At 40.9% G+C, this 27731-nt stretch overlaps 1 protein-coding gene across 4 annotated transcripts in view; it reads right to left on the bottom strand.

Moving 5' to 3' along the window:
* Positions 1-315: 315 nt before the first annotated feature.
* The window catches only part of USP45 (ubiquitin specific peptidase 45), a 146371-nt gene continuing 118955 nt past the window's right edge, over positions 316-27731 (bottom strand). For all 4 annotated transcript variants that reach the window (XM_090037182.1, XM_090037189.1, XM_090037195.1 and 1 more), the window contains 7 exons: positions 24181-24237; positions 22848-22994; positions 18423-19101; positions 13106-13203; positions 8419-8505; positions 7849-8002; positions 316-5831 (listed from right to left, as the gene is read on the bottom strand). In XM_090037182.1, the coding sequence (XP_089893308.1) occupies positions 5701-5831; positions 7849-8002; positions 8419-8505; positions 13106-13203; positions 18423-19101; positions 22848-22994; positions 24181-24237 (1353 nt within the window). In that variant the 3' untranslated portion in view covers positions 316-5700. The remainder of the gene's footprint in view (positions 5832-7848; positions 8003-8418; positions 8506-13105; positions 13204-18422; positions 19102-22847; positions 22995-24180; positions 24238-27731) is intronic.

Raw genomic sequence — 27731 nt, forward strand, 5'->3', positions numbered from 1 at the left:
GCTACCAAATGTGAAGACTGTGTTCATTTGCTTAAATGAACACATGTTCTCTGAAGAGTTGGACTGTAAACTCAGACAGACTGTACAACCAGAACCCTGTAAAAAAGGTGTGCTTAAGCTTTTGGGGAGCCAAAAGGTGTGCTTAAGCTTTTTTGGGAGTTTCTATGCAGGATTTCAGAGATGGTAAAGAGAGACAACACTGCAGCCTACTCAGAGCAAATCAAACTTAATAGCACATGGCCCAGTGATAGGCTGCATATAAAACAACTTGGCATATCTCCAGCTCTGCGGAGTGACAACCACCCATAGACGATAACAGATACTAATTTAGCTTTCTTTAATGAGAAGTGACGCAGCCTCTTAGAAAGTTGCATGTACAATCCACCTTCTAAACATCTGGGGAACTTACTAAGTTTTCTAAATATTTTATTCACATGTATGTCAAGTACAGAATATACACTGTAAATGCAAATGACAAAGTGTATAGAAATCAGGCAGTAGCTTTTTTCTGAGAAAACGTATATGTGAAAGCATTTCATACAGTGCTTAAGGATATAAAAAACAAACTGCCAACATTAAGCAAACTGTAAAAACTGATTTCTGATACCTAGTTTGCTGTTTATTTTACCAATACAATTCAGTATTATTAGTCTATAAAGAAAGCTTACAAATAAAATCTTAAAAGAAGTATTCCAAACTTATACTAAATACCTAAAAAGGCTCTTATGGAACATCTAAATATTCATCTAAATAACAGTAAAAGCTTTTGTATTAAACCAAAAGCTGGTGAAGAAAAGGAGAAAAAACAAAAATGAATCACAAGTTGAAGATGTATTTTTCCCTTAACATTATGCCTAAACAAACCAGTATGTCACACATTTTATTATTATTATTACTTAGACCCATAATCCTGCACCTCTTATACATGCAAATAATCTGAATGCAATGAGACTACTTACACACACAAATGCATGTGGAATCAGAGTCTTAATCAGGGAATTAGTTATCCAACTATGTAACAGGGGTCTGAGTGCAGGCACAGGGGTCTGACTATAGGGAGCTCAATACAGTTTCACGTTACACAGTGCAGAAACCAGTTAAATACAACCATAAATGATGGGATAAAATTTTTCCACTTAAATAAATATAATCAAAATAAATGCTTTCACAGACAGAATATGCAGGGACTTTCCATTTACTTTTAAAAAGCAAATACTATTGAATATTTTATATTATAAACATCATGGAACAAAACAAAAAGCTGCAATAAATGGATTAAAATATACTTGATGATTAAAAATATATACTCTTGTATTTCTCTTCTATTACAAATACTTTTATTTCCATAGACAATTTATATAAAAGCTATATAACCCAAGTAACTGTAAAAATACACAGTTATAATTAAGCTTATCACTGCATATACAGAATAAAATCTGCTAATCTTCCTTTTGCCAAAAGATTGTGCAAGAAATATGATTCACCTTCAAGGGACACCAGCAGTTTAAAAATCACATTAGTCTGAAAACAACTTACTTACTTTGAAACAAACACCCCCTAAAGATTATTACAACTGAAAGAAATTAGAGATTACTCCCATTTATTTACTCCAAGGATTACCCTTTATGGACCATCAGTTTCCCATTGTCCTTTTGGTGTTTTTACGTGGTAACATGGGATAGAAAAGTTTTTAAAAGGAATGGTAAAATATCACTGTAAAACCAGACAGGAGTCAGACAATTGTAAGTGACCAGCTTGATAAAGATTTGTAAATGTGTGCGCAAATATATGTAAATATGCAAGAGTACAACCAAATGCCAACTCTCTTCAGTGAAAAATTAATGTCACACTTACAGAATATATCCTCAGAAAATTCTGCTTCATGAGAGTAATTACACAGCTGTGCCATCTGGAGTTAAAATACCCAAGTGGGTGTTTTCTAACTAATGTTTAGATTTCCTAACTGTTGTTTTCTATTTGAGCAAATGCATCCAAATTCTCTTTACCTCCCCTAAATAACTCCAGGTTAGATTTTGCCTTCAGAAGGTTTCTTTTTTTATTTTATAAACTTCAGGCATTTAATTTTTGTTGTAAAAACTCTTACTTGAAAATATTTAGAAATCCTGTTTTTGATAGATACAGACACATTCATTTCTTGGTCTTTAGGATTTTAGTTTGTGTTATTTATAAAGTCTACAGGGGTGGAATTTCAAAGTTTCACAAGATATCTCAAAGCATTTGACAAATTCATAAACCACCAACTACTGGAAACCTACAAACAAGGATACTTGGGGATTAAAAAGGGAGAGAAAGCAGCATGGTAGCAGGGAAAGGGAGCACTAAGTTGCACACCTCACCCAACTCCAACAGAGGCTCCAGTAGTTCGAGGAGTTTGCATGGTGGGGGAGAAGAGACAAAGGGGCTATTTCATGGGGTTGGGTGAAGAAGAAGGGAAAAATCCCACCAAGGTTGAGGTAACATAAGACTGAACCAGAGCATAGGAGAAGTGGCAGAAGATGCTTTTTATCCCCTCTACACTTACGAAACATTTCAGTCTTTTTTTTCCATGCCTGAGCAGGGGTCTCTGACCAACATTAACAAATAAGAAAACCCAAAGAAACTAAACAAAAACCCCAAGACAAAACCATGGAGGAGCAAGCAGGGGCCAAGACGATTTCTCTCACTTTCACACCCAAGGAAATAGCATTTGGATTAAAATAATGCAGCAAATTAATATGGATTTATATATTACAGTTCCTGAACCCTGGTGTATAAGCCTAGGGTGCTCTATGGAGCAGATTTTCTTTTTCAGCATTCAAGAAGCATCAGTTGCTTGTTGGGAGTCCCACAGAGGACCATCAGAGGTTTGACCAACTACACAGAAATAAAAGCAAAAAAAAAAAAAAAGAGCAACTCTCTTTAAGCAGTGTGGCTTGCTAGAAAAGGAAGAGGTGTGGAGATTAGTTAATGTGTTATTTAGTGACAAAGTAACCATTAACTTTTTCCTAGTGTAGACTCAGGTTAATACATTTTATATTTATTTATGTGGGAGAAAATGACACTTAAAGCCAGGTTCTGTTCTACTTACTAGGTGTGTAAGTGGACTTAAGTGCCTAAGTGAGATTCTGTTACACTTTGCTCTGGTTCCTGAAAAAGTTAATAAAAAAGGTGGGTTGGTCCTCCTCCTCTTTGCTGCTTTTTTGTGATTCACTTTTAGAATAAGCTGCTGGTGTGTTACAAAAGCAGATACAGCAATGTATTTTCCAAGACTTAAACAGAGAATCACACTTAGGTACCTAAATTCATTTGGACACCCAATAGGTGGAATAGGATCTGGCCCCTAAAAGTCAATCCTCAAGGGAGCCTATCAGCTATATTAAGGTCAAGGGTATTCATTTGAATCTATCTCAGGAAAATGGTTTAACTCAGGGCTGTCCAACCCATGGCCTGCAAGGGGTTAACTCTCAGCCTACAGGCTCCTGCTCAGCTACCACTTCCCCCATCCCTTCTGCTATTGTGTGTATACACACACACGTGCGCACACACACGCACACACAATGGTAGCAGTTCCTGCAATGGCAGAAGCCGTGTCCTGCCTACCCGCCCTGACTCCTTGCAGCCCAGTGGATGTGTGGGCTGGCGTGTGTGCAGGGCTGCAGGTTGTCATGCACCGGTGTTACCCTACACCATAACACAGCCCCATGGAGGAACTGCCTGTCCTAAAGCAGCTGCTGGAAGTGGCAGTGCAGTAGCACTTCCCCCTGCATAAATGGCACTTGGGGCAGGGTGGGGCAGGGCAGGGTAGGGAGCTTGGAGCCAGGAAACCTCTGTACATAGGCAGGCAACAGAGGGTACTGGTCCAGCTGCAGCTTGGGTGCTATCAGGCAAAGCTGTAGTGGTGTGGAGGGACTGTGGCACATGGGTCCCAGCCACTCAGGAGCTGGGCAGCCCTGATTTAGCTACCGTAGATTAGCTAATTTTGACCTAACCTCAACTTTGTTACCTGAACAAATCCCACTTGACTAAATGCTGCAGCTGGCCATTAGATTCCCTCTATCTACTACCTATACATTATGCTTATTTAGCCCCTGTCATTCAACAAGTAGATTCACATGGCATAGTATATGGCCATGAAATAAAAAGACCCCTGACCAACTGCTGCTTCTTAACTCTGACCTATAGAGCCATGGTAGAGTCTCCTGCTTTCCAGGATGCACATCCTTAGACACAGAGACGGTTACCAGAAATCTGCTATATCAGTCTGAAGTCCTGAGTCTTCTGTGGCAAGGCTGGTAGTGCTTGGAGGACTGGCAATTTTCACCATGAAACACAATGTTTCCATAGATGAAAACAGTAAATTGAAATGGAAGTGAAATCTTATTTACCACATACAGGTACTTTTGGGATCTTTGAGCAACCTGATATAAACAATCAGCTGCTACAATATATTAACAGATTATTTAGAAGAAAATGTGAAAAAAAATTAATTTTAATGTCAAATATTGACAACCATCATCATCTATTACAAACTGGGAAAAGAGCAGCATAGGTGCCACAGGTAGCATGTTTTCAGAACACCAAGAGCAGCAGGAGTATTACTGGCAAATTCAGACAGCTGACATAACTGACTACAAAAAGAAGATACATATGCCTGAGTTGTCATACACCTGAGTTGTCTGCCACCCCACTCACACACACAATACAAAAAATAATTTGTAACTTATTCCTTATGTGAGAAACATAAATCAGTAACAGATGAACTAATTAGTTTTCAGAACTAAGAGTAATTGAATTACAGTTGTCCTTGAACAATTCCATTCATACTCACATACAAGCTCACAATATTCTTTACATGTGAAGCAAAAAACAGCAAATGAGTGTTTAATAATATGGAACTATTTGTAATTTTCTTATTTACCAACAAATATATTAAACCATTAGACTTGCAAATAATAGATTTATGGCATGTTTATATCACAGGGCATTTTTTTAATGCCAATCAGCAGTGGCTCAGAGGAAGCATATCAGACTTAAATGGTGTTTACAAATTTTCACACCTTAAATATGTTATTCATCATCAGGAAGCATTAACAGGCAGACACTATAGTTTAAATCGCTTCATAACAGTATACCAGAAAACTACATTGTGACATTATCCAATCACTGTCATTTCAGTGAGGATCTCACTGATTTCCAGCTGCTTAGTCTAGTATCACAGTCTAATTAGTTCCATTTTGTTCTGCAGTATCCTTACATTCAAATATCTAGCCCAGCCCTTGGTCTGGTCTGGGCTAAATCCCAATGAATGTAAAGCATTTTGCATTATTACTTTCCATCAAGAAACCCAGGCACTTAATATTACCAATCTCATTTTTACTCTTTACTGTTTTAACACCTTGCTGAAGTCAACAGCAAACCTCCCAGTGACCTCAACAGAGTATTTTTATACCACATCTCAGATCCACTCAAGTCTGTTTCTCTCTAGCTGAATTCAGGAACTTTCAAGACAAAGTGCATATTTAAAGGAGGCATTCAGATACAAATGATAAACTTGAGTGATATTTAGAGTCAACATAGGGTAAGCTCTCTACAAGAGGCCAGATAAAGGCACAATACTTGCAAGTACTGTAACCAATGCAGCGTTTAAATAATATTGACTAAATAACCATTATAATTTTTAAATTAAATTGATGAACACTCTTATAATATTCTTTCATAAAAAAGAAGGTAAGCTTGTGCATTCAGTACTCTTGATTCTGGAACCATTTGGACATGGACATCACTAACATACACCCATTGTCCTGTGGATGTTCCTACAGCTTCTTTTAAACCTGAAATATAAAGCAAAAAAAAGGCAATGTTCACTGCCTTATATCTTTAGCATCCAACAACTCAATTGGTGCCTCCCAATGGGAAGTGGCAGAATACCTTTAAACTCAGCAATTAGTCAGGAGTTAAATGTATATTCATGTATATCACATTTATATTGAATAGGCTTAAGTGGTACCAAGTTTTTGTTTTGTTTTTACCTTGTAACCACTTAAATATATCTTGGAATGCCTTAGTCCAAAGCCAAAAGGCTCATGATTTACCCTACAGTTCACTGAGCTGGGCCCCAGCAGAGTCAACAGCTTTTCAAGCCAAGGTGGCCCTGTGTGTACCCCATAAAGGATCCATATGTTAATTAGCCCCCAGAATCATAACTGGAATTGGGTATTCTCATTACTAGTCCTGGACTCCTGCAAAAATTTAGATGCAGAAGAGGTGCAGGGCAATACGTTCTGGCTCCACCTCACGGAGGGCAGGGCCACACTAAACATATGAGATAGGCTGAGAGAGGGCAGGTGACAGGGATTCTGGGTGAACTGTTTGGGACCCCATTTGGTAATGTTTGCCAGACAATTAACACTGGTGAAGAAACAGGAATAATTGGAAATGGGCAAAAAAGGCACAACTCAGCTGTGGGAGTGAAGAGGAAGTTGAAATGTATTCAAGTGACTCACCACAACTTTGAAAAGGAGCTGGTGATAAGGGGGTGTAACAATGCTCGTCAGTAAAAGGGGTGTAAGCAGGGAGCAGAGCAGCCTGCAGGTGGCTGTATTCTCAATCAGGTGTCACATGGCCAGCAGGAGACCACCTGACTAGGAAGTGGGCCTAGCTGCTGGATATAAGAGCAGTAGGGCCAGCAGTTTGGTGGAGGGAGCATCACTTGGCTAGAGCTGCTGCTCACAAAACATTTTTGAGGTACAGGGCAGGAACTATGGGGATGGTGGAGGTTCCTAGTGCTGGGGCATGACCTAAAACCACATTCTGCTGAGGCTGGATGGCGTGGTGGGGCTACCAGTGGTGGGGCAGTCCTTAGGAAATGCCATACCTGTGCCTCCCCAGTGAAAGGCGAGTATGGGGCACCAGAAAGCCTCAGCCCCCATCACTTTGTGGGCTACCCCATGCAGGAGAAAGGGTAGGGGAGCACACCTTGAAGATAAAAGCACAGGGCCCAGGCTCATGAAGTGAGGCCTGAGGCGAGGTCCAGGCTGAAGAAAGGCACCGGCAGCAGCGCACAGGTCCACAGTAAGGCCTGAGGCCCCAAATGGGGGGTAAGATGTTATGTGTGGGACAAGCCCCAGTGTGAGGGCACAGGATAGAGAGCCCAGTGCATGGCTATAGGATGATAGGCTGGGAGAGGCCAAGTGATGGTCCAGCTAATGGACCAGGGTGTTGATAGATATGGACACCAGCTGCGAGACATGGGACACAGTATATGGGGAGGTTTGGAGCTGTGTATAAAACCTTGGCGTCAAGGCAATTAAATGGGCAGCCTATCACCTGGGAACATCATAATGATCCATCTAAGCCATGGCAGGCAAGACAGGAGGGGAGTTAGCCCTAGACAAGTGGGTGGGCTAATGACTAGATCGGCCCTGGGAGCCCCATTTGTTACACGGGGGCCAAAAATGGTCACTAGCATGTATGCTATTCAGATGGGCTGCACTAACCTATCCTTTGTATATTTGTATATCCCCTCAGTATATTTGTTCAATATTGCCCATAGATTTTATAGCCATGCTCAATGTAGGCTGTATTTAATCAGCTTCAAAGTCTGTTTCCATTACTGAGCATATGCTGCTTTTGGCAGCAGTTTAATGACAGACACTGTATTTAATGAGGTTCCATTGTATGTGAATGTAAGACAAAGAGCTGTTTTCCTTTTGCTGACTAGGGAAAAACCCTCATATTTGAGTAAATACAGACTGTGTGCGCGCGCGTGTGTATAGTGATTGGATGAAAAAATGTAGTAAATGATTAATTCTGTTTGCTCAAAGAGGGAAAAAGTTTTCTCGTACATACCTAGACCATTTTTATTGATAGAAATATGCTCCAGTAATTTCTTGGAGGGTGAGCGGACTTTCACATATGCTGCGTAGTGACCACCTCGCATTGAACCACTGTGTTCTACGATTCCATAAAGACTATATAGAACTCTTGCTCCATCTGTCACATTCTTATTTACAAAACCACAAAAAATACAAATAAAGGAGTTATTTCACATAGTGGGTTATTATAACGTACATCAATAATCTTCCTATGTAACATTTAAGGAACAGGTCATTATAAACCACAGCTTTTTGCCCTGCTAAATTAATTTAAGAAACAAAGGTTTGGCTTAATAATTAAATCATTTTTTTAACAGCACTGCTGTCTAATGTACCTCTGCAGATGCACTGACTCAATGATGCCAATTTACAGTAGTTTAGGATCTCATCCTAGGATATGTCTGAAAACATTAAATCAACAGCTTCTCCGAGAGAGAAAAATAGGGTTTTATTTGTATCCATAACAACTACAAACATAGATCTACAATAAATTAGTTTGTAAAATAACTAAAAAGCTATAAAATGTACTTCTAATATACCGTACCTTGCAGGAAACAGAACAAAATGGTGCTAGGTCTAAAACCAGTGGAAAATCCACGTGCCTATTTACTTTCCGCAGACTCAAACCAGCCTTCAAGAGAGAATAAAAAGATCATAAACAGACATATTTTACCATGGTTGTCTTTTATACGTAAGCATATTGCTATTATAGCTCCCCCTACTCCTTTTGAAACTGCTTCAAGTGTATATTTTTCCATACCCTTAAATAATGTGAAAAGCCAAAACTGAATACAAGATTTGTAATAAATGCAAATATAAGCATTCACTTAGTTTCAGCATAGTACATATTACACACAAAAATAGTGCAGAAACGTTTGAGAAGTAGAGTGGCTCACAAGTTAGGCAATACCACATCTGCAGTTGACCATGCAACGTTTATTCTGTCCCTTTGTGTATTCATCTTGTGAAGTAAAAGAAACGATGCTGTGAAAAACAGATGCGACTAAATATTATCATAGACTATCATATTGCATGGACATAGAAGGCCATATTTAAGGTGCAGGGCAGCCATAAATTCGGCATGTCTCAACTTTTGAGTGTTGGACTTTGTAACCAAAGCAATCTGGTAAAAAATGTTAATGCAATTTCTCTTTATTTGATTTTACAGAGAATAAAAGGTAAGATTCTGTTACACAGAATTGTTCTAACTCCCTGTCACCCGCCATGAAAAAGCACAGGCCCAAACCTTTAGAATATTCATGTTAAATTATTATTTTGGCATCCTGCCAATTTTTCGTTGCATAATCCAAGTCTCATGAAGGAAATAGCAGTTTTCAACAGTTCACATCTCATCACCACAGACACGGAATTTCCGTGACAAAAGACACTATTTTCATTCCCTTTCTCCCTGCCAAATTTTAAAGGCCAACTGCAAACACTGGAGGTGCTAGAACAGGGGTCAGCAATGTTTTTCGGCAGAGTGCCAAAAACACCTGCAACCTTGACTTGTAAGATGTTGGTGTGCCAGGGTGGATGTGGGAGGAGCTGCAAGGGGCCCGATTTTTGTTGTGGCCGCCTAGCGCCAGCCCCAGCTCCGCTGTCCACCCTGAGGCATGTATTACAAGCAAAATGTTTTCATATGCCACGCTCTGGGCACCTGTGCTGGAGGTTGCATACTCTTGTGTTAAAGCCTTGAAAAAAGGGAAATTCATATACTGGAGCTCATATATTGGAAAGTGTAAAGACATCTAAATAAAGCAGTAGCTACCAGCTCCTATATAGTATGCATACAGAGATGCACTAGAACTCAAGTTCCAGAGACACAAACAATGTAGCTGAGGAATATACTTCACAGCAAAATGCATGCTACAGAATAACATGATAAATGCATAAAAATTTACGCTTACAATTCATACTGAACTTATACTTACTGGTATGACATGCTGACTGAACTGATTTAGACCACTGATTTCAATAATGAACTAAATTAAAAGTAGAAAGCCTTTTATTTATTTTTCTAAAGAAAAGTGAATTTGTAAATTCACTGGTAAAAATTAATAACACCTTTTGCTAACCAGGAGTATATGTTATCTCCATACACATTTAAGTATGTTTAAATTTAACATCGATTTATTCAGGCTGTATCAGAGTGTTTCAGGCTGTATTGGAAGGAAACTGAAATGGAATTAAAATGAATAAAAAGCAGCATTTTGAAGAACTTTTCTATTAGTTAAATAAAACTACTTCGAAAGTAAGGGATCTAAAAGAAAAAAATAAGAACTAAACATGCTTTGCATTTAAAACTGCATTATTAAATAAAATATTACTGCCTCTAGTAACTGAGCTGAACTTATTTCTGGTCATCATGTCCTTCAAGATTTTAAAACTAGTAGATATAGTCCTCTTATACCTTGTTTTTTATGCATAACTTGGAAGACATAGACTTTCCTAGTTTTTCTGTTCCAACTTGGTTTCTCATTTTAAAAACACTCCCCATTAAGTTGTAGTTGAATGAACTGGAATGAAAAAAATATTTTCCATGCAGAAGAGGCTGCTGCTATCAAAAGCTGTTTAGCACCACAGAAAACTCTGGTTCCAGAGATTTCCACCAGTTCAGTGATCTGACTTTGCTGCCACAATTTTAAAAAAATCTACACTTGCTTGAAAAGTTACTTTTTGTTTAAATTATTAATACATCTAGGCTTCAACATGAACTGTCAGTTTCAAATTTATGCAAGATTTTTTTTAAAAGAAAAATAATAAAAGATAAAAATTCAAATAAAAAAAAATCTTTAAGTTTCAATTTCTGTCCACTCCGATCACAACATTTTTAAGTACAGATGCAACCTATTGTACTGTCCCCACTGCTTCTTAATTATCAGTGTGTAACAGCTATTTGAAAAAAATGGTTTCTTTTAAAGACACTAGTACAATTTTAAGTATTCTAACACAGAGGAATGTAGATGAAAAATACATCAGTCTGACAGAGAGGTAAATCTGTTTGGTTCAAGAGAGGAAAAATAGCTATTTTTTAACATACTAAGCAAATTTTGTTCTATATGTTGTACTGGAAGATAATTTTTCTCTAGCAAAAGTAGTTAACATTAGACACTTCTGCTAGGCTGCTTTAAGTCGAGAAAAAGGCTGGTAAGAGTAGGGTTTGCTATCTAGGCATTTCTGCATTTATTTTCACATTTTAAATTCCTTGAAATCATGGCTGGCCAGCCTGCTTCAGATTCTGATGTGGAAGCAAGCAACTCAGGGCTACTTGCTCTTAGGAATTTCTCAGGCCCAGCCAGTTGGTATCTGGGGACACTAGCCCCTTGTGCCAGCTGGACTGCTGCAGCGGCCCTGCCCTGAAGTGGACCTTGCACCTTCTATCTATTGCAGCAGGCAGCAAGGGCTGCTGTCTGGCTGTGACCTGTTGCCACCTGTGACAGCATCCACCCTCTTGGACCAGAAGCCCCATGTCCGCACGCCTGCCAGTTCCGGACTGTAACTGCATGGCCACCTGGGCTGTGGCATGGACACTGTAGCAGAGCTGCCTGCACCTTTGGGCTAGCTGTCAGGGGCCCATGGTTGTACAGTTGGCCTTTGTGTGGCACTGCTGTCATGTGTGCCCCTGCCCTGCCATCTGAACAGCTATTGCCTGGAAGATGTTCTCAGTGTGGTGGCCTGCTTTGAACTGTCAAAGCATGACCTCCTGGCCCCAAATGGCCAGGAGGTCAGCCACCTTGTTTGCCTTCCAGCTGGGTCCCAGGTGCCAGCCCTGAGCAGGCTCCTCTGCCTGGGTCCTGCCGCTAGCCCCACTACCGGTGTTCCCTATTTATCTCTGCTAAAAATCCCAAATTCACTCTTTAAAATACCCCAAAATCCATGTTATTCCACAATTAAAACAAAAGACCACTGTATGTGTGTGTGTGTGTGTGTGTGCGCGCATGTGTGCGCGCGCACACGCACACATGCATGGGGAGAAAGAGAGAGAGATCAGTTGGGAAGTGTTTTATTGATATATTTACAACTTTAAAATAATTTGGAAGCCTACCAGGCCCCTATCATCATCATCAAATAAATTTTAAATATCTAAATTTTCATGTTTGCTTTTGGTTTTCTTATCATAGAAAAAATACAGCTTTCCCGACCCCTTCGCTAACCAGGATGTGGGGACAGCTGCCCCTGCAGCCACAGGTCCTTCCAGCAGGTCTCATCAAGTTTAGCAGCTGGGCACACCGGGTGTGTGATGGGGGGATGTGGGGCTCGTAGCAGTGCAGTGGGAAGGAGTGTGGGTGGGTGTGGTGGGTATGTGGGTTGTCTGGGTAGATGTGGGGTTTGTGAGAGGAGTTGAGGGGGTGGGGGTGTGGTGGACCCCTGCACCGCACAGTTCCTGGTGCTGGCAGCACTGCCTCACTCGTGATCTGTGCATGGAGAATGGGCCTGGCTCAACCTGACCCAGTCACTCCCCAACCCCAACCCCCGCCCCCCACACACACACCACACATCCCCCTGACACACCCACCCACACACCCAAAAACCCTGCCAGAAACTACACAGCTCCCCCATCCCTAGTCCTTGCTTACCTGGGACAGTGCCTAGGGCCAGATCACACCACAGCCTTGCCCCACTCCTGTTTGCCCCATATGCTAGAAGATCCATAGAGATGCTCTGGCCAGATGCCAGAGCGTCTCTGGAGGACCCAGGCTCTGCCTGCCTCAGAGCATCCTGCAGAACCATGTCCTACGTTGCTTTTTTCCCCATGTGTTATTTTTTGATACCTGGAAATCCAGGTAGCAAATTTAGAGCCTGCGCTGCAAGTATGCAGCACAGGGAACATTATTTTGTTCTTAGGGTGCCTCTTCTGGCATCTGAAACTGGTTTGAGACACCTGAACAGGCACATACACTCTCATCTGGACATGCCCAGGGAGACAGGAACAGGAAAAAGAATTAGCTAGGAGCAACCACCTCTCCTCCCCCCAACAGAATATTATTATGGGAGTTGATGTTCATATCTACAGGATCATACTGAGGCCTGGTAAGTGTCTTCTGTGATCACAAAGCATTAGCAGGTTAACATAGTGGTTGTTGCCACTGTGACTACTTCAAGAAACCATCTTAAAAATAGTCCTAACATACCTCTGTGAGACAGTTACCTCTGTGAATCTCACTTAGGTAGAGGCTGTATGTTATGAAATGTTCTTTTGATTTGAAAAGTTTAAAGTCTTGGACTTTTACCTGGTGGAATCTTTTCAGATGGAGAACAAGAACGGCAGGAACTGCAGAAATTAGCAGTTGTTTCCGGGCATTAGTGTACACGCCTTCCATTTTCTTTTCTGTAAAGAGATTGCATACAAATTATAAAACAATAATTTATAAAGAACAAAACAATAATAGAGAATAATACAATCATTTAGTAAAGTATTCCAAAAAAGAGGAATTTAGGTTGCAATGTCTTTCCTCAGGAAGGCATTCCAATTTATTTTACTGCTTACATCCAGCAAAAAAAAAATTTTTGAGCAGAATTTCTGTTCTGTGTATTTATGAATATAATACCATGAAATACACTTTAAAAAAAAGTCTAAGCAGAACTTTGTAGTGCAAGTCAGAGCAGGAGTGGAAGGAAGAACACTCCTTAGCTTATCTTATTTTTAATACCCAACTCTAGCAGCTCTTGGCTACCACCATGATCTTTAGAATAAGCAACATCATTAACGTCTATTATACAGACCAACAACAATTGCATATTTGCATAGTTTCTACGGCTGTGAGGTAGGCAGCTCTGTCTTGCTTTGTTTCTCAATAAGCATTTTATAGAAAGTGGGACAGCTTTGGCAGCAGGCACTGAAGGACACCCTTAGAATACCCTATAACCTAGTAGTATCGTAAATTTTCTGGAAGGTGGGGGAAATGGGTTCAAATCCTCTGAACAATGAGGGAAATGAACTGAGGACGTTAAGTTCTTGTGTGACTTCAACCTGATACACAAATGAGAAAAATGGGGAATACATCATAAGCAACTCCTATGACCCCAGCTGACTTCCTGCCCTTTGGGCAGGGGGCTGGACTCGATGATCTCCCGAGGTCCCTTCCAGCCCTAATGTCTATGAAATCTATGAAACTCTAAATCTAAGAGTCTAACCCACGGGTAGGCAAACTTTTCCAGCTGCAGGCTAGAATGTCCCACCCCAGACAAGAGGCAGGTGGGTGGTAGGACTTGGACACCCTCACTGCTTGTACCTGAAGGAGCATGGAGAAAACACCTGCAACCAAAGCCCCCTACTACTGTGATGCTGAAGCCCCAGTCTGCAGGCTGTATCCAATGGTTCCAAGGGCCAGATATGGCCCACAGGCCATAGGTTGTCAGCCCTGGTCTAACCCCTTATAACATTTGCTTTCTTTGCAAGCATCCAGCGTTATACGGTCACTGACAGACATTCATTTTAAGACATGATGGGATACAATTTTTGATCTCAACATACACATGGCTGACATGCAATTTTGGAATAGATTGGATCCCGATCTCATCTTACTTGCCAGTGAAAGAGGAACCCAGAATTATGAGCCCAGGATCCCCCTGCATCAGCAAGTTGAAACCTGGATATCCACAATCATCTGATTGTCAGTAGGGCCTAGAAACTGAACAAGGATCTGGAACTGGCCTGGGCAACAAGCAGGACGAGCTCGTCCTCCTCCTCAGTGCAAAGAAATATGATGTCATTGGGATAACGGAGACCTGGTGGGACTCCACCCATGACTGGACCACGGGTATAGAGGGCTATACCCTATACAGGAGGGATCGTGTTGGCAAAAGGGGCGGGGGTGTAGCTCTCTATGTGAAGGAAAGCTACGTGTCCCTGCAAGCTGATGTTGACGACTGGCATGGACAGCTAGAGACCCTCTGGGTAAAAATTCGTGGGGAATTCGGCACAGGGGACACAACGGTGGGAGTCTACTACAGACCTCCCACTCAAAGTCCTGAACTTGACCAGGAGTTCGCCCGGGAACTGACTGAGGCCGCTTGCTCCAGGACCTTGGTTGTCATGGGTGACTTCAATTACCCGGACATCTCGTGGGAAGATCACTCAGCTAAATCTGAGCAGGCGCAAAGCTTTCTCTCGTGCGTGGATGACCTCTACCTGACTCAAGAAGTCTATGGGCCAACGAGAGGCAAAGCGCTGCTTGACCTGGTACTGGCTACGGGGGACGACCTAATTGGAGACCTAGTGATTGATGGGAAGTTGGGTGACAGCGACCACGAGCTGATCGCCTTCACCATCCGCCGTAAAGCTGGCAAGTCAGTCAGCAACACAGAAGTCCTTGACTTCAGAAAAGCCGACTTTGATAAGCTCAAGAGGCTAGTCGGTCACGCCCTCAGGGACCATGACCCCAGGGAGATGGGAGTTCAAGAAGAGTGGTTGCTTCTCAAGGAAGCGATCCTCAGTGCACAAGCTAAATCTATTCCAACACGGAGGAAAGGCAGCAAGAAGGCACAGCAGCCCTCCTGGCTCTCCAGAGACCTAGTGGACCTACTGTGGCTAAAAAGGAAAGCCTACAAAGGATGGAGGACGGGATTCACCTCCAAGGAGGATTACTCCGCGCTGGTCCGGTCCTGCAGGGACCAAACCAGGAAAGCCAAGGCTGCAACTGAACTCCAACTAGCTTCAGGCATCAAGGACAACAAAAAGTCCTTTTTCAGATATGTGGGGAGCCGGAGGAAAAGCAAGGCCAGCGTTGGACCCCTGCTAAACCAGATGGGGCAACTGGCAACTGACGCCCAGGAAAAAGCCAACCTATTAAATAGGTACTTTGCGTCAGTCTTTCATCAGTCCCATGGGATGCCCATGCCTGCTATGGGACAGGGAGATCCGGGTGATGGGGATCCCCTACCCTCCATAAATGCTGACCTCGTGAAGGAACATCTTGAGAAGCTGGATACCGGGCCTTACCAAAGCCGAGTACAAGGGGTGAATGACACCCCGGGATTTGCTTGAGAAGCATCTATGGATGCAAGCCAGCGTTTTGGTCGTTTTACTAGCCGCAGAATCGCATTGAAGGCTAATGTTCATCTTGTGGTCAATGATGACCCCCAAGTCTCTTTCTTCTGTAGTGCTAGCCAGTGTAGCACTGCCGAGCCTATAACGAAGTTGCAGGTTTTTCCTCCCAAGGTGGAACACACAGGATTTTCACAGATCTCAGCATACAGGGACCCTGGGATCAGGCTAATGCAACCTAATCATGCAGTCATGGTATGCACACATGAGTAAAAACCATCCAGCTGGGCACCACACAGGGTTTCCACCAGTTTCAGTGCTTGGAGATGACAGGATCGGGTTGCAGCTGCTCAATAAATTAAAACCATGCATGATGCCCAGCACTGCAGCACAGTATAGGAACTTGGGGATCAGGTAGCCTCTCCCTAGTCCTGGGGTTGGGTTGTGCTGGGTACTTTAAAATTCTGTGTGTGCACGTGCACACATGGTTTTCTCATATCCCTATTGCATGGGGACCTCAGAATCAGGCAAAGGCTCCTTGATCCTGGGATCCCCAAGAGCCAGGGAGGTCAGAAAACCATGTGTGCAGCTGCCTATTCTAGGCATATCTATGCCAATTTTCCATCATGGGCATTTCCCATGCTTCTGGGTTTTGTTGGTTGCTTCTGTACACCCCGCCCCCCCAACCCCTTTTTCTGCAATATGTGTCAGGTTGTTTTTAAGCCTCCTCAGAGGCACTGGGTATTAGCTAGAAGTAAGGCTGGGGACTTCAGCTGGGGTGTGCTGATTCCCCTGCCAGTGTTACTTGGGGGCAAGAAAGAATTTTACCCCATGATCAGATGAATAGGGACTATGGGGTTTTTGCCTTCCTCTGGAGCAGGGGCTATGGCTCTCCACCCAGGACCTCTTGAGCATATATTGACAACATTTTATTGAAGAGGACAATGGCTGCCAAGGTTTCCTTGCTTTACCTGTAGGAGGTTAGGGTGTTTGGTCCATGTTGTATCAGGGTTGAGGGTAGTCTTATGTAGAGTTAAGATTATGGTTGCATGGGATGGCTTGAATAGGGATGATCCTGCCTTAGGCAGGGGGGTTGGACTAATGACTCTTCCAGCCCTACCTCTCTATGACTATGATAATATGTGGAATAACTGTATTATTATGCCTTAAATTAATTTGAACATATGGCCAGGTTACTATTTAAAGCATGATTAACGTGCTAATCACATCACGTGTAAAGTGCATCACGGCTTGCTTCAATTCAGCTTGAATATAAACGTTGTCATATGATATGAAATCAACTTTTTATTTTATTTTGGTTAGAAAAAATGAAAAAAAGTAGTAGAATTAGAACTGAATGGTTCTTCAATATTTTTATTTGGTTCTTGGACTGAAAAAAAAAACCCCTTACACAACTCTTACTCTCAGGGCAGTGTCCTGTCTACTTGAACAAGCTGCCTTACAGGAACGGAACTGGAGAATTCCAGTTGTAGAGGCAGTTTTCAGAATAGGGTCAAACTTTAACTTGATCTCTTCGTGTAGTTGTGAGCCTGGGGAAAATTCTTTTCTACGTTTATACATACATGTAAATGCTTGCTCCTGTTACCTCTATATTTTTTTTTTAGAAAAAGCACAAAAATCCAGGGTTCTACACAGCATCAGATTGTAATACTTACAGAAGAAAAGTGGCCTCGATCTTACAGGAGTAGGTACAGGAGACAGTCAACAAGGGGAAGACAACTTTGAATATTGGGGTGCTACATGGTGCAGTAAAAACTAAAGTGTGTGGGAGGAGTGAGTGGAAAGGGCAGAAAACCCAACAAAAGAAAGACGACTAAAAAAAATTCTCTCATTTTTCCTAAGGGATAGAAGTAATGAAAAAAGCACAGTCAAAAAATGAAGAAGCCCTTGTAGCACAAGGAAGGTGTGTAGGCCCCAAGCTAAAGCTGATATAATTGCTCCAACTCTAGCCAATGTAGTCAAGAGGAATTGAGAAGCCAGTGTCCTTGTCTCCTTGGCCTAGACTGAGGGCAGGCTGTGTCTATTGTACACCCGAAGCGTACTACTGAGATAACAAGATTCAAATTCAGTGCATGTACATTCACATAATGAGGAGGCCCCTATGGACAATCCTCTCAAAGGAGAACATATTTTGTTGACTCACACATTCTTACTTACACGACATCTCCAAGCAGTGGGGTTTCAAGCACTGAATATTAAAACATGTATTCTTTGCCTATCAGGGACTTGTAAATATGAAAAACCATAGGTCAAATGCTAAACCTATCAAACCTGAAACGGTCCTATTATGTTATTCAGGTTGTACCCAAAGAGTTTAGAATTCTGAATCTGAATTTAAACCAGTATCATATTATATGTAATGGCTTTGTATTAAAGTTTAGTTTCACCAACTTTAACTAAAACTTACAGCTATTTATTTCACCACCAGAGGGAGCCCATGCAGTTCAACAGAGACCAACATTGACAAATAGAGCAAAGAAGCAGTTGAAAGGAAATATATTTAACTTATTAACATATTTCAACAAACATTAGCATGTTACCTGTAGAGTTTGTTTTCTTTTGATACTTCTGTTTCCTTTCTGTACAACTCTCACATAAAAGCTTGTTGTTCCCCATTAACAGCTCCACAGATGTAAATTGGTAGAGGCAGGACTGAACAGAACATTCTTTAGAGCTAGTTGAATATGTTTGAGAAAGGGTCTGAAAAGCATTTTGGGGATTTTTGGACAAAGCGGACTTTTCCATTGAAAACATTGAATTGTTTGACAAACTTAATGGTGAATCCCCCTCTTCACATTCTTTTACAGTATTGCTGAGGCTGAGTTTGGATATGGCAGTGATAACGGTCACCTCATTGTGACTATCACTTGGTTTGCTGTTTTGTGGTTTGACATTTCCTGATAAATGGTTGAGTCGGTTGACATGCAAACCAGATGTGTTACTGGATGTGCCAAAAAGTGACTGTGTAGAAGCACTTTCACCTTCCGAGGCTTCGCTGTCTGCATCAACGCTACTTTCAGAACAACTGATATCTTTTTCACTGCCTTCAGTCTGACTTCCATTTACTACAGACTCAGGAATTGTGTCTTCCGAATACAGAACTCCAGAGCCACATTCTGCTTCAAGATTACCATCCTTTTCATGCATGATAACAGGACTTCTATCTTCCCCACCAGAGGAGGATTTTCTGGAAAGGCGTCTTTCATAATTTAACTGATTCTGCAAAATGGTATTGAAATATTTCAATAATAGAGGTGAGAGAGAAAATAGATTTGTGAAACTAAAGTAACAGCAAATATAACTTATATTTTCAAAGCAAAATAAAGACCTGTATTGTACTGATCTGGTTTCACCATGTTCTATAACCCTACTTCTTTAAATTGTTTAGACAAATTGGTGTTTGGATGTAAACTTATATATTTGGCAGCAACATATCCATAGTGACATCTATCTTACCCATTTGAATTATATCAATGTTATAACTTGATCCATGCATGGTAAAGGATTCCATATTTGATTTGTAAACTTGAACTGTGAGATCAGTTAGACTAATAATTTGTGTTGCCAATGAAAAACTAGCACACACAGACCTATACTAAGATTGCATCCTACAACTAAATTCTACTTTGCTTGGAACCTAGGTTTTAAGAAATTTTGAATTGTTTTTAAAATTTAGAAATATTAAAAATTCTTAATAAAAATGCATGATTATGAGAAGAGAAAACCAATTTTTTACCACATAAATTCTGAAAAAAGAAAAAGGGTTCACAACATTTTCCATTTGGGATCACTTGCCTCTTCTTATCATTGCTCTAATACAGTGATTCTCAACCAGGGTGAGACAATTTGGGGTGCCTCCAAATGTTTTGAAGGGTACTGTAAGGTATGAGGCCATAAGTAGAAAACTAAGCAGGTAAGCCAGGCTCAGGCTTGTCCCTGACTAGACAATCTCTTACCCCTACTGTAAGAACCTACAGCAGGGATAGGCAATGTTTTCTGGCCAGACTGCCAAAAAAATCACAATGTCTACCTTGGAAGGTACTGGAGTGCTGACATGCCGGAGCCCAGACCAGCTTTTTGCAGCCTCCTGGCTGCAGCCAGTCCTAGGAGCCCGGTCTGCTTGCAGCCTCCCAGGCCTGGGCTCCATGGCTGGCAACAACTGCTTAGCGCCCGGGCTGGCGGAGGTGCACCGAGCAAAATGGCATTGCGGTCCATGCTCAGCACATGTGCTGGGGGTTGCTGCCCCTGACCAGTAAGCACTGTAACATACAGATTAGTTTTTGAAACTGGGTGCCACTCAATTCACGAAAGTTATGGAGGGTATCTCACGTGCAGGACGGGGTGCCCTGAGTCCAAAAAGATATGAACCACTGTTCTAATATCCTAATCTTTTGTAGTTACTTATGAAAATATGGCTGCAATTGGCTGTGATCACAGGAGAGACTCATGGCTGGTTTTGGTGATAAGGAGTTGCAAGGCTATTTGTTTCTTGAACAGGCCCTGGAAACTGCTGGAGTGGGTTGAAGAGAGAGTTCTAGGCTGGGACAGACTTAAAAGATAGAGGTTCAAGGGATGATATACTGATACCTCCTCACACCTGCATTAATCTCAAAACACTTTGTGTAGCCAAGTTTAAAATGTTTTACCAAATACTTCATTCACCTAATCTGTACTGATTACTTTATTCTTGCAGCACTGTAAATGTGTTAAGGATTACCTTTATAATCTTTATTATGTTTTTTCTGTGGTAGGTCTATTTTTGATCATCTACATATGATTTCAGTATCTGCAGATGAATTTTTTTTTAAAACTTTAAATTCAAAGAGGCAGGTACAAGAAGAGGATAACCTTTTGCCCACAAGAAAATACATCATTAGGCCAGGTTTTAGCAGACTTATACTCATCTCTCAGCTTTCTCTTCTCCCCTCTCCCTTCCCCTTTTGGTCTCTCTCTGGTATCCTACACTTCAATTACAAAATTGTAGTCAACATACTACTCTGTTCATTCCGAATTCATTTTCTCAGTCAGATCCAAATTCCAGTTAAGTCCATAAGATTCTTCCAGTTAACTTCAAAAGGTTTTGGATCCAGTCCTTTATCTCCCACCAGTATGAATGCCTATATTTTTTTCCTTCCATCTTTTCTACTCTTACACCTTTCTTTTTTATACTTCAGTCTCATTGATCTTTCCTGGATATTCTCTAGTGCTATGCTATTGTCTCTGCCTTCTTCATGTTCATTGTTTGTGTTTAAAGCATGAGCCAGAGGGTTTTGGAGCATATGCTCAATTTTAAGTTTTAAGTACATACTTATATCCACTGAAGTTAATGAAAATCAAGCATGTCCCCAAAAGTTTTTCTAGACAGGGACAAGCTTTTGTGATTTGGAGCCTTAAACTGGGAAGTAATTGTGCTATTTAGCAAAGAAGAAATAAAAAACAAACACAAAAAACCACTGACTACCCACCATGCTATTTTCCACTAGTCGGAAACGTTTCTTGTCCCAGTGAAGTTTGTTTTATTTCTACGAGTTATACAAAGAAACTAATTCCCTATTGTCACTAACTCCTATTAGAACTTGTGGATGTTATGCAAACAGCACTCATTAAGCCCTTAAAGCTGTTAAGTCTAGTTTGCTGAATAAAAGCATTAGGCCTGGCAACCAGTGCTTGGATGCCTTCCTGCTGAAAATGGATGGTTTCCAAGTGCCCCTGGAGCTCCAGATACAGACTTCTGAAATCCTAGGCTAGACGCACAGAATAGAAACAAATGGTATGTGGAACTGGCAATCCTCTGTTTCAGAGAGATTCAGTGATTCAGAGGAGAATGGGGATATGTAGTACCTCTTCAAATATCCAGAAAGAAAACCATAATAATACACTGGTGATGGATGATCCAAAAGAAAAGTAGTATATGAGTTTCTGAACCACAGGCTCTCACAAATTAGACACTAGTAACTTTATAAGTATTGTTAGCCATCTTCAATGAAAGCACAGTTGTTTCCTGTACTATGTTGGAGACTTAGACTTATAATACTAAAATTAGATTAGTGCTCTATTTAAAGTTATACAATTTAGACTCATAGTTATGCTAAAGACCATCTCTGGAATCATCTTAGTGGTACTAATTTCCTGTCAGTACTATTAATAATTTCATACCCATTCAAAGACTGTTTAGAACCCAGCAAGGGCAATGCTGATAGGACTTAATCTAATGTTGGGTCATATATAAAATAAGAAGGCACATAATACATGTATTAATACACGGAACCTTAATAATACAATACCCTGTCATTTTATCTTTACAATTGGTATTTGTATACCACATGGATCACAGTTCCTCTGTACAGCTCTGATAACCAAAAATATATGCTTTCTTGTATAATAATAAAAATGGCACATGAAGTAGGAAAGAGCTTCAGTATTTGTTAGTTTGGCATGTCTGCAGAATGCTGTGCCACCATCAGGAAGACCATGTTAAGGGGTTGAACTATAGTTCTCAGGCCCTGGAGGCTGAGTGCATCATGAAAATCATGTTCTCTGTCTCCAGGGAGACTGGGTTGGCTGTACTACTTTTGTAGCACACCCTGCCAACTGATCCACCAAATGGCACTAATACTGACTTGTCTGCTCTCTTGGCCAGCATTACAGGGCCTGTTATTGTCCACTAAGTTTGCTTCTGGCTGCAGTCAGAGGTGAGGGAGGGCAATAAAAGAAAAGAAGCATAAATTAAAAAACTAATCTGCAGAAAAGCTCTCTCTTCTAATGAGGTCACATTTAAATGATGGAATTATGGCATTCCAATAATCAATTTGTTCATGCATTTACAACGTTCTGTATGTTTTCTAACACATTTGCAATTTAGCCCACAAAAATACAGACTTTCTAAATTCCTACATCTGTAAATCCACAAGTAAACAATTTGCTGCTGATCAATCTGAAGATTACTGGACAGCACAGATGCTTACCTTATCTTTTGTTAAAGAGTGTTTCTTGGTGATTTTTGCTTGCTGATTATTCAGAGCAGTAACAGAAGGGCAGTTGTACTGACCAAAATCCACCTCCGGTGCAGTTTTACCTTTACTTGTCCTTCCCAAAGGCACAGGTTTTGAGACCTGTGCATAAATATTATTGAGGAGAAGCAGTATGTAATTAATTTTTTCCAATTCCTTGCAATTTTGTAAAGTACTAAAGAAATTCACATTTTGTTAACTGGAGAGAGAACCCCAGCAGAACTGTAGTAACACCTAAGGGCATCAAGAAACTCCTGTCACAAAAAACTACCACTCCCAGGGCAGATATGTGAACAGGAAGACACTGGGTGCATCTACAGTGCATTAATGTGCCTTTGCTACTGGACATTAAGTTTAGTACCTCTAATATGAGGAACTACACAAATGCACAGCAGCTGGAGCTACTGCACAGTAGCAAAGGCACACAGTCTTGTTATGCAGCGTAATGACCTTATGTTATGAGCTTAATGACTAATTCTACTGCACATTAGCACAACTTTTGCCATGACATGTTAATGCACAGTAGAATTAGTCTACTGCACATTCAGGATCTTGTATAGATGCACCCACAGAAGCCCAGACCCTAAAGGTTTTTAGAGTGCCTCATTCCCACTGACTTCAATGGGAGTTGGACATCTAATCCTTTTGGGGAGTCAAGCCTTAGCCCACATATTCTCAGGCAGATTTACCACAAATTAAGCTGCTTTTCCCCAGAAGAATACATGGAGAAGGATGATGGTAAAAATGTTATCTGCCTTCCCTCACAGGGAAAGTCCTCTTGGGGTTCAATTGCCTCACCTGATGTCCAAGGGGAAATCTGTATAACATGCACCAGCATGGATTAAAAAGTCATTTTATTTTAGCCTCCAAGCCTCAGCAACTTTATTATACTAAGTAATGAATGCATTCATGTGACCTTTTAAAAAACATTTAAGTCCCCTGAAATCTATTTGTATTTAGTCATATCTAACAACAAACTACCAGTATATGTATGTATGTATACAGGAAAAGTTATTATTAGAATAAATTCAGAACTATATGCTGATTAAATAATATATTTTGTTATAAATCTAATCGAATATTATAAACACAGTTTATATATTTTGTATTTATGTAAATATTTAACTATATAAGCATATTACATATGCATATTCATATTTTTAGGCTATAAATTCAAGTCACATGTGTCTATACCTAAGTACATACAAACACATACACATTTTCATGTAAGGAAAAAAGTGCTTCCATGGAAACTACTTTCAAATTTAATATTTTATGTGCGTCTTACCCTCTCCTCTATTATAGGAAGTGAAAGATCAATGAAAGGCTCTTTTACTGTGGAAATCTTGAAGGAAAACAAAAAGCAAATAAAATACAAAGAACTTTATTAGTATTCTAGTATGCAGCTTCCATGTTTTATCATATCATCATAATACTACAAAAACCTATAGAAGCTAACTGTCTGTGAAAGATCTATTTAATTACAATGAAGAACTTCCCATAAACATTTAATTAAATATTTATTTGAAGCTAATTTTGATTTTCATTTTGGTTTAATACATAACGGAGAACGCTACAGTGAACTGCAGCATAGAAAAACAATGGGCACTGTCATACAACTTGAATCCACACACAGAGGGGAATCTCCACAGGTAGATCTTTCCCCATCCATTCCTTAAGAGAGTCAACTCTCTCCCCACTAGTACTCCCCCTACCCTGCCTTGAGGCTCTCTATTAGCAGAAATAAGAGCACGGAAAGTAAGTAGGAGAGATGCATCTTGCCTCTGATCGAAGAGCAAACTAAACAGCATAGCAAGTCCTTTTTTAAAAGTGAGTTCCAAAGTCAGATGTCAGACAGGAAGCCATTGGCTATCAGGGGCATTTATAGATGTGTTCCAGGAGGTTGAGGGAGAGCAAGGTACTTTAATTAGCGAGCCTCTGAGAGCCATGCTAATTAAAAGTGCCTGGAATGCCATGTGTATCACCATCACGTGTATGGTACATAAGAGCTTTTTACTTCTTTTTTCTTGAAGTTAAGAGATAGGCCATTTTTAGAAGAAATACTTTGTTTTAAAAAGTGTGTCCTATACTGCAATACAGTATATCAAGAGGGTAAAATGGCAATATTCTGTTTAGTCATATTTGAAGTAACATAGTTAGCTTCAAGTCAGCAGGACCGGATGGACTCCATCCGAGAGTGTTGAAGGAGCTGGCTGAGGCCATCATGGAACCCAGGGCAAAGCTTTTTCAGAATTCATGGTGCACAGGGGAAATCCCTGATGACTGGAAGAAGGCCAACACTGTGCCCATCTTCAAGAGGCAGAAGAGGGAGGAACCAAGCAACTATAGGCCAGTCGGCCTAACCTCCATCCCAGGGGAAATCCTGGAAAAGCTCATTAAAGAATCTATGTGCAATACGCTCGTGGAAGGTAAGATTCTGAATGACAGCCAGCATGGCTTTGTCACAGCTAGGTCTTGTCTTACCAATCTCATCTTCTACAATCAGGTCTCTTGCCACCTGGATGTGGTAGATGTTATATACCTAGACTTCCAAAAGGCTTTTGATCTAGTATCCCATGACATCCTTGTGGGGAAACTGGAAGATTGCGGGCTCAGCTGCTCGATGGTTCAGTGGGTGGAAAACTGTTCTCATGAATGGATCTGTGTCGTCCTGGCGCAAAGTGGCCAGCGGCATCCCTCAGGGGTCCGTGCTTCGACCAGTGCTTTTCAACATCTTTATCAATGATTTGGATGGGGGAGTGAAAAGCTCGTTGGCCAAGTTTCCAGATGACACTAAGTTATGGGGTAGTGTGGTCACGTCAGAAGATAGGCTGCAGATACAGGCAGACCTGGACAGGCTCGAGAGTTGAGCAGACCAGAACCAGATGAAGTTTAACACTTCAAAGTGTAAGGTGTTCCACTTGGGGGCAAACAACCCTCAACACACATACAGGCTTGGTGGTGACTGCTTGACTTGCACCATTGCCGAAAGGGACCTAGGGGGTAATGATTGATCATTGTATGAACATGAGCCGTCAGTGCGAGGTGGTGGTCAGCAGGGCAAACAACATGCTGGCATGCATCAACTGATGCAACTCGTGTAAAACTAAAGAAGTGATACTCCCGCTGTACTCAGCACTGGTGAGACTACAGTTGGAGTACTGCACCCAGTTCTGGGCACTGCACTTCAATAAGGTTGTTGAAAAACTTGAGAGGGTCCAGAAAAGAGCAACCTGTATGATCAGGGACTTGCAAGGCAAGCCATACAAGGAGATGCTGAGGGACCTGGGCCTCTTTAGCCTAAAGAAGAGAAGGTAGAGAGAGGACTTGATAGTGGCTTCCCACTATATCAGAGGAGCGCATCAGGAGCTTGGTGAAAAATTGTTCACTAGGGAACCCCCAGGAAGACCAAGACCAGTGGATACAAACTGCTGGAAAGCTGCTTCAGGCTTAATACCAGGAAAAACTCCTTCGCAGTCAGGGTTTGCAGACTGAGGAATAAACTCCCTACAGAACTGGTGCAGTCACCTACCCTGGAGGTTTTCAAGAGACTAGACAGTCACCTCGCTGGGGTCACCTAACTCCAGTTGTCCTCCTGCCTAGAGCCGGAGTGGGGAGGCTGGACCCGCTGATCTGCAAGGTGCCTTCCAGTCCCTAACAATCTATGAATCTATATCCTCAAACAGATTAAGCCATGTAACTACTTTACTGGCTAAAGCTAAACAGCTATATTTTTTTTCAAGTTATGCATCTGGACTAATAGAGGTACTTGCAAATTAAGTAAGGCAACAGCATAGAAAAATCAATTAATCAGGTGTTTAAAAAATATGTATTTTTATTCTAACATTCTATTTTGCTTCTGGCACCCCATAATCAATTACCTTACCTACATAGTTATTTTCTCTCACAGGACTCTATGGGCATTTTTACATATGCTCCGGGAGACGCCAGGGGGCACTTTAATTAGTGAGCTACGCTAATTAAAAGCACTTGTGCATCATGAGTATCAGCATCTCCTGCGCTGAAAAATGGCAGTGGGGCACTTTGAACTGTTTATTTCCATGTTCTAGCAGACTTGTTTAATCAAGTCTGCTCCCTGCCTGTCTATAGGAGCCTTCTCTCATATTCTGGTGCCTGGAATGTCCCACCCTCCCCAAATCTACTTGTTAAATTCCATCCATTCCAACAAATGACTTCTAGCAACTTACCTCTGACTAACTAGAAGATAAAGTGAAAAAAAATTAAGAAGTATACATAATGTATTGAATGATCATGCTTTCTTATTACTATTAGCCTTCCCCTCATTTCCCCTTTATACATTCATGACTTTCAAGTCTCCTGTTAAATTTAGTTGCTGTAGTTCATGTAACAAGGACCACAATATTTCTTTTTTCCAAATCACCCAGGATTTTTCTGGGTGATCAAGAATAATATATGAGGATTAGAACTGCACTAACTACATCTATACTTAAATACAATACTTTTTTGTCAGCAGGATACTGTATAAGCAAAGCTTTTATAGCATGGTATTTTATAAAAATGAGGTAATAGCCAAAAGCTTTTTTTTGCCACTACTGGAAAAGAAAACTGAGCTGGAACCTCATTTAAATACGGTTGACTAGCAAAGTCCTGACATGTATGGATGGAATCTAAGAATAAAGCAAGATACAGTACATTTAACTCCTAACCTTTCTAAATTGCATGCAGGTGAAGTTCTTCATTGATACTAGAAACAAACTACAGTATAATCTACCCATCATAAAGGGGAGATTACCTGACACTGCAGAACTGAGATTAATTATTCATAATGAATGATGCATTTTATGTTTATAATATGAA

This window comes from Crocodylus siamensis, chromosome 1, assembly GCF_052110815.1.
Source record: "Crocodylus siamensis isolate JL-2025a chromosome 1, ASM5211081v1, whole genome shotgun sequence".
Lineage (NCBI taxonomy): Eukaryota > Metazoa > Chordata > Crocodylia > Crocodylidae > Crocodylus > Crocodylus siamensis.